Below are 13,149 nucleotides of genomic sequence, written 5' to 3'. Positions count from 1 at the left end.
TGAACATACAGATCCAATTTCATCAGTTCCATATTGACAATGCAAACAGTCAGTAATCTGTAGATTTGCAAAACAGTTCATAGTTGGGTGCAGTGTAAACAAAGCCTAGTTTTCCTAACATGTAAGCTTTTGCTCTCCTGATTGTTGTCTGATAATGTCCATCCACACACAGACATCCCTGACGGACCCCGAAAGTTGGCCGTCAGCACACTGTCTCTGGCCAACGGCACGTCGCCAGCTCGGAGCCCCGTAAACGGTGTAGCCGGAGGTCAGCCTCTGTCCCAGAGAAAGAGGTTGCTCAAAGCACCTACGCTGGCTGAACTCGACAGCTCCGACTCGGATGTAAGTGTGTTTTATATCTTCAGTGTTGCAAAAACACTAAAAAATGTTAAACAAGACTTCAAGATGAAATGTGATAATAATATCAGTCTCAGGTGTCCCCAGAATGTGTCTGTAAAGTTTCATCTCAAAGTACCCCACAGATAATTTATTCTATCATTTTGAAAATGCCTATTTTGAGTGGAAGCAGAAATACGCTGTTTTCATGCATGCCTCTTTAAATGCAAATGAGCTGCTGCTCCCTGTCCTATTTATTCCAAAATAAGACAGTGCCTTTACAGCGTGTACCTCAGATTCTCTGCTAAAAAAACATCTGTTTGGTTTTGATTATCATGTCTCTCGCACTCAAATCATGCGTTTTAAACCATATTAGTTCATATGTTTTTCTAAATGCACACATCCAAAACACACACACAGAAAGCGGCTTTCACACGGGAAGTGAGTACAACAAACAAAGTTCTCTTTCATATCTTATTGCGCTTAAACTATCAAATACACACATTAATGTTAAAAACACACGTGATTTACAGAAACAGCTGGTTATGTCTGTAAAGTTAAACAGCTGGGAACTTGCATGTTTATATTAGATCTGTGTGGCAGCAGCGACATTATTTATTTATATACAATAAATAAATAAATAAATAAATAAATAAATCCACTACTGTCTTGTCTCCTCTGAGGCTGGGACTCTGAATAGTGTTCTGTGCTCATTTGTGCAGCCAAAGACAGAACAGTTAGCATGCTTTGCTCAAACTTTCGCCATGGTGTTAGAACTTGTACTAAGTTGTTGCTTGTGAAAACAAAATGGCGGCACCGTGGGTGGAAATGTGCAGATTAAGGGTCGGTAATATTATAATAAGGTCCCTTGTTTATGTCACAGGGGTAGCAAAATCTGACACAATTTTTCACATGCTTGCAGAAAAAGCCTTGCCAAACAGTTGTCCTTTTTCTTTTTCTGGGTTGGTAGATGCACTGGGGACCCGATTATAACACTTAAACACAGAAAAGGTCAGATTTTTGTGATATGTCACCTTTTTCCTACTCTAGGAGGAACAAACCACTCAGAAGTCTGACAGTAGCTCCAGCATATCTGCCTCACTGGTTGAGGACACGTCTCCAGAGTCCGTCATGGCCAAAAAGAGTAAGAACCGTCATGAAATATCCTTAACTTTTTATTTACACTCCAACACAAAGCTGTCACCGACCCTCCAGCTCTTCTTCACCTTAATTTTTGTCCTTCATTTGGTCTTTTCCTAGCTCCTCCGCTGTTCCTGCCCATTTCGTCCACCCCTCAACCTGACAAACGCATCGCTCCACAGAGGAGGCACTCCATTGAGAAAGAAGATCCCACCAGCGTACGGCCTTTCCTGCCTCCATCTCGCCAGAACTCCAAATCTCTGGTAACTGCAACAAAACCTTCTTTTAGCTCTATGCTAAAGTTGTTTTTCCTTGTTGAATGGGACAGTAAATGAGGGTAATTTAGTGTTGAGGAGTCAATTGGCCGCAGGCTGTGGTCACACTGACCCGAGTCTTGTGAAAGTATAATTAGATTTTAAGGATTCTGTTTAGCTCTGCAGCATTGCAGGTCTTAAGTGAGGAGAGAGAAATAAAGAAGAACTTGTTTTTTTTTTTTTTGTTCGTTTTTTTGTCAGCCTTAAAAGATTTACGACATTGTAGTTCATATTCTGACATAATCTGACATGAAACTTCGGACTACTTCAGATTTAGCTATGCTGTTTGGTCCTCTCTAAAAAGACTAACCGATCAGTGTTGATTGCAAAACCTCTGAGGTCTTTGAACGGTTGTAAATTTGCTAATCATAGAGCTCTTACAGGAAAATGAATCTTAAACGGTTCTTGATAGTGTGTGTTACTGTAGTTTTATTGCAGTTAGATAGAGAGGTGTAACCGCTTTGCTTTCCTTTTCTGCCTTACACTGAAGCTGTCTTCGGGGAGCAAGGTAAAGCACACCGTATTCCACATTGTTATGCCCACAGGTTTTGTTACATTATGTTGGAGGAGTCATTTCATCACTGTTTCGTCTGCAGTGGCTTTATCAGTCTTCCAGCAGGGCGGTTGCTTCATGTGAGCATGTTGCACAATGTTGCATGAGCTGTAGGGAAAGCTGCTGAAGGAAATGGCTCACACTTAAATCACTTCAGTTACCCGTCATCAAGATGATTTTATGATCGATCGGAAAAACAGCTTTGGTCAACAAACTTCCTTCTTTTTGAATAATGCACAAGTTATGTGCATCATTCAAACACAGTCAGATTTAAATAAGTATGACTGAGATGAGAACGTTTAAGAATGGGATAATGTAGAGATAGCAGGTCAAATAGAGTAGTATGATTATATTATATTATATCATTTGAAATAACAGTTGAGAGTGATGCCTCATTTTCTTATCTTTTTTTAAATTACACAAACACATAAATATATTGATTGTGTTATATATAAATCTTAATATATTACATATATTTCTTAAATATGTACATGTATGTGTGTTTATTTCTATTTACATTTAAAGATATTCCTTGCTTTTTTAAAATTTTGACTAAACCTTTTTATTTTTCTGCTTTCTTTTTTATACTTAGTGTTTTAGTGATTTTCTGTCCATTTAAAATATTTTATAACATTTACTTATTTGTATAACATTCAGAAAGTATCAATGAAACTGTACAGCAGTTATTTTCCAACAAATGCTAAATAAAAGCTGTTTTCTTTGGTCAGGCTCGCGCACTAGGCAGCGGTCGTGCGGTATGTCCCATCAAAATACATATTACTGATACTAACACTGGGTGACAAGGGGCATAAAAGCCAATAAGAGTCTCATACTTTCTATTTCACAAGACTTGTTTGTCTTTTTAATGCTAGTTAAGGTGGTTGAAGGTAAGCATTAGAGACATGTATTGGCTTTTATGTGTGCTTGAATCAGTGTGCTCTATTAAATCGGGTAAGGACTAGTCCTGGGTATTAACACAGAGCATGAAGATTTCCACTCATCTTTACATGCAAATTTTGCATACCCAGACATGACATTTAGAGGTGAAACTTGCACAACAACATAAACACAGAGTTTAACATTCCACATTAATGATTTAAATATTCAGCTCTGTCTCCACCGCCATTGTGTTGTGGGTTTTGTTGCGTGCTGTGTTTGGCAGGAGGTGTAACCATGCAAAGTCGTGATCTAGCATGATTGTTATAGTTTTTCCATCGCTCATTCTCGGGTGTGACAGCATGGCATGTTTAAATATGTAGCGTATCCTTTGGCGTGTTTGTGAAAGTGATGTGTTTGTTTCAGGAGGAGTTCTGCTACCCCGTCGAGTGCCTGACTTTGACCGTAGAGGAGGTGATGCATATCAGACAGGTTCTTGTAAAAGCAGAGCTGGAGAAGTTCCAGCAATATAAAGACGTCTATAATGCGCTGAAGAAAGGAAAGGTAAATTTACTCTTTACTTTTACATTTCGAGATTATCTTCTTGTTTGAAGCACATGATACCTAAAAATGCTGTTTATATACAGTGCCTTGCAAAAGGATTCATACCCCTTCATTTTTTTCACGTTTTGTTGCAGATGTACAGTGTTAAACTGCTTTGAATTAGTTTTTCACCACATCAGTTTACACTCCCTACACCATAATAATGACAAAGCAAAAACCAGATTTGCTAATTTTACAAATTTATTAAAAATAAAACACAGAAATAAGTACATTGCGTAAGTATTCATACCCTTAACTCAGTACATAGTTGAAGCACCTTTACAGCCTCAAGTCTTTTTGGGTATGATGTGACAAGCTTTGCACATCTGCATTTGGCAATTATCTGCCATTCTTTGCCTCACCTTTTCACCTCTCAAGCTCTGTCAGCTTGGATGGGGGCTGGCAGACATTTTCTAGAGTCCTAGTTGTTCCAATCGTCTAACATTATGGATAATGGAGGCTACATGCTACTGTGAACCTTCAACGCAGCAGATTTTTTTCTGAACTCTTCCCTAGATCATTGCCTTAACGCAAGTCTGTCACTGAGCTCTACAGGCAGTTATCTTGACCTCAGGACTTGGTTTTTGCTCTGATATGCATTTTCAGCTGTTAGACCTTTTCTGAGAGGTGTGTGCCTTTCTAAATCAGACTCATTCAAATGAATTTGCCACAGTTTAACTCCACTCGAAGTGCAGTAACATCTAGAAGCAATATGAATGCTCCTGAGCTAAATTTCGAGTGTCCCAGAAATGAATACTTATGCAACGGGATCTTTTCAGTTTTTTATTTCTAATAAATTTGCAAAGTTGTTACAAACCTGTTTTGTGCTTTGTCATTATGGTGTATGAGATGTAGATTGATGTGGGAAAAAAACTAATTTAAAGCAGGTTAACATAATACTGCAACAAAACAAAAGGTGAAAAAAATGAAGGGGTATGAATACTTTTGCAAGGCACTGTAGGCAACTCACTAGGTTTTGAGCATTCTAGGTGTTTGTAAATGTTTATGTGAGTGTTTAATTGTGTAACCTTTCCTCTCAGCTTTGCTTCTCATGTCGGACAAAGAAGTTTTCGCTCTTCACCTGGGCCTACACCTGCCAGTTCTGTAAGAGGTGGGTGGGGATTTTTATTTCAGATTTTAAACGAAGAAAATAAAGTAGTGATGTGCAGTGTGGAATCATATTTTTTTCTTCTTTTCTTCTCACAGGCCGGTTTGTTCACAGTGCTGTAAGAAGGTAAATGTAATATCCTTACTTTCTGCTCACCAAGGCTGCATTAATTTGATCAAAAATACAGTAAATGTTTTGAATTTGAATCTATTTTAAAATGTAATTCATTCCTGCGATGCAAAGCTGAATTTTCAGCATCATTACTCCAGTCTTAAGTGTCACATGTTACTTCAGAAATCATTCTAATATGCTGATTTAGGAATGTTTAAGGAATGTTTTCTATTATTATCAATGTTGACAACAGTTGTGCTCTTTAATATTTTTAATTGATATAACACTATAAACACTGCATTCAATCTGACGGACTTTTAAACAATAGTTTACATTTTTTTTAATGTGCTTATGATTTCACATCCTTCAGATGAAGTTGCCCTCCAAGCCCCATGCCAGCCTGCCCATCTCCTCTCTGGGTCTCAGCATCCTGCCCAAAAAGGATTCTGCATCCTCGTCTGCAACAGAAAAGCCCTCCTCCACATCCAGCCACAAGCGCCACAGCCTTCAGCGTAGGTGAGCTTCACAAATGATGAGCGAGCATTAACATTAACATTAAAAAACAAATGAGACTGTTTTTAAAAATGTAGTGTTGTTTTTTTTACATTCACATACACTACCAGTGAAAAGATTTTTTTTTTTTAAAGAAGTCTCCTCTGCTCACGAAGAACCAAAGTACAGAAAAAACAGTAAAATTTTGAAATATTTTTACTCTTTAAAAGAACTGTTTTCTATTTGAATATATTTTACAATGTAATTTATTCCTGATTTCAAAGCTGAATTTTAAGCATCATTAATCCAGTCACATGATCACTCAGAAATCACTCTAATAGTCTGATTTGGTGCACAAAAAACATTTAGTATTATTATTATTATGTTGAAAACAGCTAGTAGAATTCTTTGATGAATAGAAAGTTCAGAAGAACAGCATTTATCTAAAATAAAAAAAATGTTACTTTATAAATGTCTTCATTATCACTCTTGATCAATTTAAAGCATCCTTGATTAATTAAAAAAAATATTAATTTCTATCATTTCTTGGTGTATAAAGGTACACTAGTCCATAATTCAATTCAATTCAATTCAAGTTTATTTGTATAGCGCTTTTTACAATACAAATTGTTGCAGAGCAGCTGTACAAAAGTTTTAGGCTACTACAATATATTTAGTAGCTTATCAGTGGTGAATACTGTATGTTGAGTCGATGTACATATGATATAAATGTTAAAATCAGTAACTGTGTAATCAAACAGATGATGAACACTAATTGCAATGGTTATGTGCTGTAATCAACTTGTAGGAAAATTATGTAGTGCTGTATGTTGTTTCAAGGCTGGCATCATCTGCGGTCCTCTGAGGGGTCGGCATCATCTCTTCTTCTGAATCCGGGCTGAATCTTGTGTAAACCCTAGTTACCACGGGATGGAAATCCCGTGGCAGAGACAGAGAAACCAAGAAATAATTAGCGTAGCTGCTGTTCCAACTTCCGACCAAACAAAAATGATGGTTTAGCCCAAGCTGAAGAATATTAATGTGCATTTGATCAGATGTAACTGAATTACAACGTTATGAGATACATTATGTGAATGCTTGGCTAAAGAGATGAGTCTTTAATCTAGATTTAAACATAGAAAGTGTGTCTGAACCCCGAACGTTATCAGGAAGGCTATTCCAGAGTTTGGGAGCCAAATGAGAAAAGGCTCTCCCTCCTTTAGTGGACTTTGCTATCCTAGGTACTACCAAAAGTGCATAACATGATTCGAATTAAGTGACAGACCAACTTTTGATTTATTAATCCAAAAATCTATGAATTGTGTGGCATTCCGCGCTATAGTAAATTCCGTTTTATGGATGGACTCTGCAATCCCATCTGGGTTTTCACAGAGGATTGTAAAATTGAAAATTGAAACGTGCCACCATGTAGAGACATGACATGCCGTCATGTAAATAAGATAAATAACATAAGGCTGTTTAGTTTGAAAATAGAGAGAATAGAAATAGAGAGAAAATATACATTTTTTTTAATATTTTGAGTCAGTTTTTATTTTTCTATTTTCTGTTTTTATTTTAATTTTAGTAATTGTGTTCATAAATCATTTATTTTTTGTCTATTATGTCTATGTCTAATATTTATTGTAAAATATTTTATTTTAAGTTAGCATTTATTTTAAAGTAACATTAAATCTTTATATTCTGATTTTATTTGTATATAATGTTTTAACAAAATAATCACAATATATATTTATTTCAAATAATCAAACAAATCTATTTTTAAAAAACTCTTAAAAAGTTTTACTTGGATTACTTGTTTTTACTTTACTTGCATCAGAGAAGCGAATTTTGTTGTTAAAGGGATACTTCACCCAAAAATCACTGTCATTGTTCACTCTCACATTGTTCCAAACCCGCAAGACCCATGTTCTTCTGAACACAAATGAGGATATTTTGGATGAAATCTGAGAGCTTTCTGACCCTGCATAGACAGCAATGCAACTGACATGTTCAAGGCCCAGAAAGGTAGTTAGGACATCATTAAAATAGCCTGACATCAGTGGTTGAGCCTTGGTATGAAGAATACATTTAATGCACAAAGAAAACAAAAATAATGACTTCATTTAACAACTTAACTCGGTTGAAGCACTGATGTCACATTGACCATTTTAACGATGTCCTTACTATCTTTCTGGGCCTTGAATGTGTCAGTTTTGTTGCTGTCTATAGAGGCTCAGAAAGCTCTTGGATTTCATCCAAAATATCTTAATTTGTATCTTAATCCTAAAATGAACGGCTTACGTGTTTGGAACGACATGATGGCAAGTAATTAATGACAGAATTTAAATTTTTGGGTGAACTGTCCCTTTAAATGATTTGAACTATTTACTTAAAATCGAATGGCGTACTTCAATAAATATTTTACGTTTATAGGGTTAAGCTGACCAATAAGTTAAGATAATTTCTTGTCACGCTTCCTCTCAGATCATCAAAGCATGCTGAGCGCTCATCCTCCAAAGACGAGCTGGAGCTCCCAGAGCAGTTCACCGAGGACTGGAGCACCATGGAGGTCTGCGTGGACTGCAAGAAGTTCATCAACGACATTATCAGCAACAGCAGACGCAGCCTGAACACCAAACGTGCCCGTCTGCACCGCAGGACCCACTCCGTCTACATGTCCAACACCAGTTCTTCCAACTACAAACCGTCTGAACGGACTATCAAAGAGGTTTAGGATCCGAAGTGCTTGGAACTGTCACGGTGCGGTCTCTAATAAACCCATTCTCACTGTCGCGAAAGTGCCAGACAGAGAAAAAAGCAGATGTTTCATATGAAAAATACGGCCTCTTTTGTTAGCTTTGTAACGTACCTTCAATACCTCTTCTTTTCCATTTAAAAAGTGCCAGAGGTGAAGGAATAAAGCCGTCCCTCTTCCAGCATGAGTCCTTAAGCACCAGCCTTCTCAGGAAAAGGTTTCTTCTGTGATTAAAGCTTTGGAATGTAGTTTAACACACTTTAAATTTACTTTGACCAGCTTTTCTCTAATGAGTTGACACTGAATGAAATTAATGAGATGACCGTGTGAAAAAAAAAAAAAGAAAGAAAAGAAATTGCAAGGCTGCTTTGATCACGCTGAGGCACAAGGCCTGAATGTACATTTTTCAATGGAGCTCAGTCGTATGTAAATAATCGCTGATTGATCAGCCTAAATGTAAATAGGCATCCGGACTTGTTCTCCCCTTTTAGGAAGTACTAGTCGATTGCTGACAGACCAAGAGACTGTAGATTTACTCAGCCTCCACTACAATTCAAGATCAAGTCTTACCAAATGTTTTTCTTATTTTGTTAAAATTGCTGCTGTGATTGTGACATGGTCCAAATGAATGGCGTTTTAGATAAAGAGTACTTCTATTTTTTCCTGTCTGATGGCAGTGTTTTTGAGATTTTAGTCAAAGATGAGGGTCAAGAAGCGGCGTTTCTGAAAGGAGTGATCGGCTGTGCCAAACAAATCTCCACTTTCTGAGCAAAATGTGTCTTGGACCTGATGTACATAGTCAATCGCATTTACCAGAGATGGTGACGGCCCAAAGGGGGACGCCGGTTCTCTCTTTTATATAGGAAGTGACTTTTGTAGGATGTTTATGTACATGCTGTATATCCGATTCTCATCTGATCCACTTATCTATTAAAATAGACTCTATTGTTATAAAGTTATGATTTGTAATATTAATAATGATTATTTTATTTTTCAGTGTCAAATGTTGCTTTCATGTACACTCAACAACTATGTTATTTTTCAGTTGCACATTTACTTCAAACTTTGTAAATTAATTTATAATATATTATTAAATACCTTATTTTGTGCAATGAAACACCCCAGGAGACTTTAAATATGAAGGTACTAAAGTCATGTCAGGGTTTTCGGAAGGAATGTTTCTGTCTTTAATTTAAAAAAATATACATACACTTATAAATACACATGCACTGCAATGGTATACAGGCCTGTCGACTTGTTTTTGTTCTTTTGTTTTTTTTTTTGCAAAATTGACTGTACTGCCTTCCTTTAAAGAATGATTGGTGTGCATGATGAAATCCATGATTTTTTTTAAAAAATAAGAACCGAATTGTCAATAAATAAAGCATTGAATTTGAGTATTTGAGACTGCATTTGATATTATTACGCATTCCGTTGTTGTTATCAGACTTCCGTTTATGTGCTGTTAAAGAATTGTGTGGCTACAATTTGTCTCAAATGATGAAGATGTATTAAAACTAGGACTGTCAGTCGATGATTTTTATCTTATTAATTACATGATATTTTGATTATTAATCAAATTGATCACAAACTAAATTTGGCTGTGAAAATACTATTTAAAGCTATTATAGTGTTAAAGGTTGTATCAGCGATTTCTAGCCTGAAACATAGTGTCAAATTCAGCTGACCTTTCTTCACGATCCGCTCGCTGCCTGCCCCATAAATTGTCTGTGAAAAAACCGCGTCTCTCTGGTCAGCCTAGGGTCCGAGATATGCCAAAAAAACAATCGGCACTACCAACCTTTCCACAGATAAACAAACAGTGTTCCAACCAATCAGCGTCAGGGGTTTGGTGATGTGGACTTTCGCTCCGCCTCCCTCACATCCCTGCACCCATAGATATATATATACATAGATGCCTCATTAGCGACTGTTTCTATGGGCCGTTATACGTAAGCCATCCGCCATTTCACTGCGGTCTACTTGACGTCATTCACCCATAGATCTCATAGTAATCACTGAAAATTCGAAAAGCCACAGTCCTGCACAGCCGTTGGTCTGCGAACCTACAGTATGGTGAATGACGTCAAGTGGACCGTTCCAATATGGCGGACGCATCTACGTGCTTGGAGCGGTCCAATGTGGTATCTATGTATATATATCTATGCCTGCACCAGTAGGAAAGTCCACAACACCAAACCCCTGACGCTGATTGGTTGGAACACGGTTTGTTTATCTGTGGAAAGGTTGGTAGTGCCGATTGTTTTTTTTGGCATATCTCGGACCCTAGGCTGACCAGAGAGACGCGGTTTTTTCACAGACAATTTATGGGGCAGGCAGCGAGCGGATCGTGAAGAAAGCTCAGCTGAAATTGACACTTTGTTTTAGGCTAGAAATCGCTGATACAACCTTTAAATGAGAAAGTAGTAAGTAGACATTGCAAATAGCAGCTTTAGAAAGAAATATTTTATTTGATTCAACATAAAAGTTATTACACGGCTGCAACAGCCTAACATAAACTATGAAACATAACAGAAGATCTTTTGAGAAACATCTCAGTATTTTTATTTATACATTCAACGTCATTGGTAACCAAACAGCTTTGTTACCAACAGCCTTTAAAATATTATTTTATGTTCCACGAAAGAAGGGTTTGAAACGACAAGAGGTCAAGTAAAGCACAAACACATATGTGATATTTTTTTCAGATTTGTCTGTAGTTGTTCAGACACAAGAAACCTGAGTCTTTGACTATTATTGCTTTAAAATGTCCAACAGCATCAATTTTCAAGTTGTCTTTAAGCATATTTAGGTTTATTTAAAAAAAAAAAAATCTAAACATTTTACAGCATTTTAAACCACCAAATATGTGACCCTGGACCACAAAACCAGTCATAAGGTAAAACTGAGATATATACATCATATGAAAGCTCAATAAATAAGCTTTCTATTGATGTATGGTTTGTTAGGATAGGACAATATTTGGCCGAGATACATCTATTTGAAAATCTGGAATCTGAGGGTGCAAAAAAATCAAAATACTGAGAAAATCACATTTAAAGTTGTCCAAATTAAGTTCTTAAAAATGCATATTACTAATCAAAAATTACATTTTGATATATTTATAGTAGGAATTTTACAAAAAAACTTCATGGAACATGATCTTTACTTAATATCCTAATGATTTTTGGCATAAAAGAAAAATCAATAATTTTGACCCACACTATGTATTTTTGGCTATTGCTACAAATACACCCCAGCGACTTAAGACTGGTTTTGTGGTCCAGGGTCACATATCATACTTTTCCTGTTCCCAGACCTGAGCCTGTCAATTTGATGATGAAACACAACACTTAATATAGCTTTTTTCACATTGTTTGTCATATCAGTTATAGTTTTCTGTAATGTATATATATTTTCCAAGTATTAAATTCATATAGAAGAAAAGTTTTTGCTGGTCCTTCAAAATATTGTCCACCCATGTTAAATTTGACTACCGGCCCTTTAAATTAAAGTTGGAAAAAGGAAATTACATCATATCAAATGGCTGACATCATTTCATTGGAGGAAAAACAACTGGGGAAGGTGAGAGAGAGAGAGAGCCTCTGTTTTGTTAATTGTCTGTTTATACTTATTTTATCTTTCCTTTTTGATGTGGTCAACTTCAACATCCTCCAACTTCCTCCCTGTTAAGGGGAATAAGAAAAACGTAAACAGAAATTCTTATTTATAAAAGTAGCATTTTCACTTTTTTATTTGACAGACATTTTTTCAGCATTTACTTTTGCTCAGACTTCGTATAATGGCTGATTTTAGGTCAAAATGTCCACTCTGTTAGGGTCCAAACTCTGCTGAAAAAACCAGCATATGCTGGTTTTTTCAGCAGGCAGAAAACCTAACAGTGTGAACACATTTAGTAAATGGGTCCTTAAATTTATATACCTAAGATTGTCCACAATTATTTTTCACACGTTTTACATCTCCCTATCATAATTACACAAGACTTACTTTTTTAAGTGTTATGATATATGAATACTGGGAATGACCCATTCCTCTTAACAGGGCGGACATGGAAAAATAGTGATATTTGTGGTTTAAAATGCTGTAAAAAAAAGTTTAAAAGGTGTTATTCATGTCAAATCCAAATTTAAAACTGATGTTATTGACAATTCTAAGGCAATAACATCACTATCTTTATTGAGGACACAAAAGGCAACGAATCCTGGAACAATTAACCCACAAACAAAATCACTTTAAAACAACGGTTTATTTAACCTAAATGTAGTTATTAAGTATTTAGTGGGCTCCTCTCCATCACAAGGTGAGTAAAATGGTTAAATCTTCTAATATGTGTGATTATATCATCAATTTTTGTTTAAGGTTGTCTTTCCCCGCAGGCTCAAGTCACCTGCTACAACGCATTTAAAGGATTGTGGTGTTGTTTAATTTTTCGAAACAAAACGCTCAGTAGATAGTTCTGCAAATTGCGGATTGTGAAAATTACGTGATCTAGAAGCTTCATAAAGTGTGTAAAGAGTGTTATATATCCCATAACTTATATCACTCACAGCCGGTTTATCCGCATTAAATTGAGTATGATTTCTAACCTCAATAATGCCTATTGTAGGGTTTCTAGAGTCTTAGGACGTTTGGGTTTTATTAAAAAACTCTCCGTATGATTTGGCATTTAATTCCATCTAAATAACAGTGAATGCTAGTGCTACAAATTTGTGCGAACTAAATTCTCCACTTGAGGGCAGAAAAACACCACTTTCAACAGCTGACTAAATTCTAGTGCATTTCTTAAACAGCCTACATATGAGCAATTATTCATCAAACATAATCGCTCGGTAATGTTACT

General features: G+C 36.3%; 1 protein-coding gene across 8 annotated transcripts in view; it reads left to right on the top strand.

Annotated features, from left to right (window-relative positions):
- Positions 1-9,693, top strand: part of spire1a (spire-type actin nucleation factor 1a) — a 60,824-nt gene extending 51,131 nt beyond the window's left edge. For 3 of the 8 annotated variants that reach the window (XM_073821843.1, XM_073821840.1, XM_073821837.1), the window contains 10 exons: positions 173-342; positions 1,387-1,480; positions 1,597-1,739; positions 2,281-2,298; positions 3,072-3,098; positions 3,646-3,783; positions 4,863-4,933; positions 5,029-5,056; positions 5,412-5,557; positions 8,018-9,693. In XM_073821843.1, coding sequence (XP_073677944.1) covers positions 173-342; positions 1,387-1,480; positions 1,597-1,739; positions 2,281-2,298; positions 3,072-3,098; positions 3,646-3,783; positions 4,863-4,933; positions 5,029-5,056; positions 5,412-5,557; positions 8,018-8,267 — 1,085 coding nt within the window. In that variant the 3' untranslated portion in view covers positions 8,268-9,693. The remainder of the gene's footprint in view (positions 1-172; positions 343-1,386; positions 1,481-1,596; positions 1,740-2,280; positions 2,299-3,071; positions 3,099-3,645; positions 3,784-4,862; positions 4,934-5,028; positions 5,057-5,411; positions 5,558-8,017) is intronic. The other 5 variants (XM_073821842.1, XM_073821838.1, XM_073821844.1 and 2 more) reach the window with 3 other exon arrangements.
- The last annotated feature ends 3,456 nt before the right edge of the window (positions 9,694-13,149 follow it).

This window comes from Garra rufa, chromosome 17 (genome assembly GCF_049309525.1).
Source record: "Garra rufa chromosome 17, GarRuf1.0, whole genome shotgun sequence".
NCBI lineage: Eukaryota > Metazoa > Chordata > Actinopteri > Cypriniformes > Cyprinidae > Garra > Garra rufa.
This window is presented reverse-complemented; position numbering and strand designations above follow the sequence as displayed.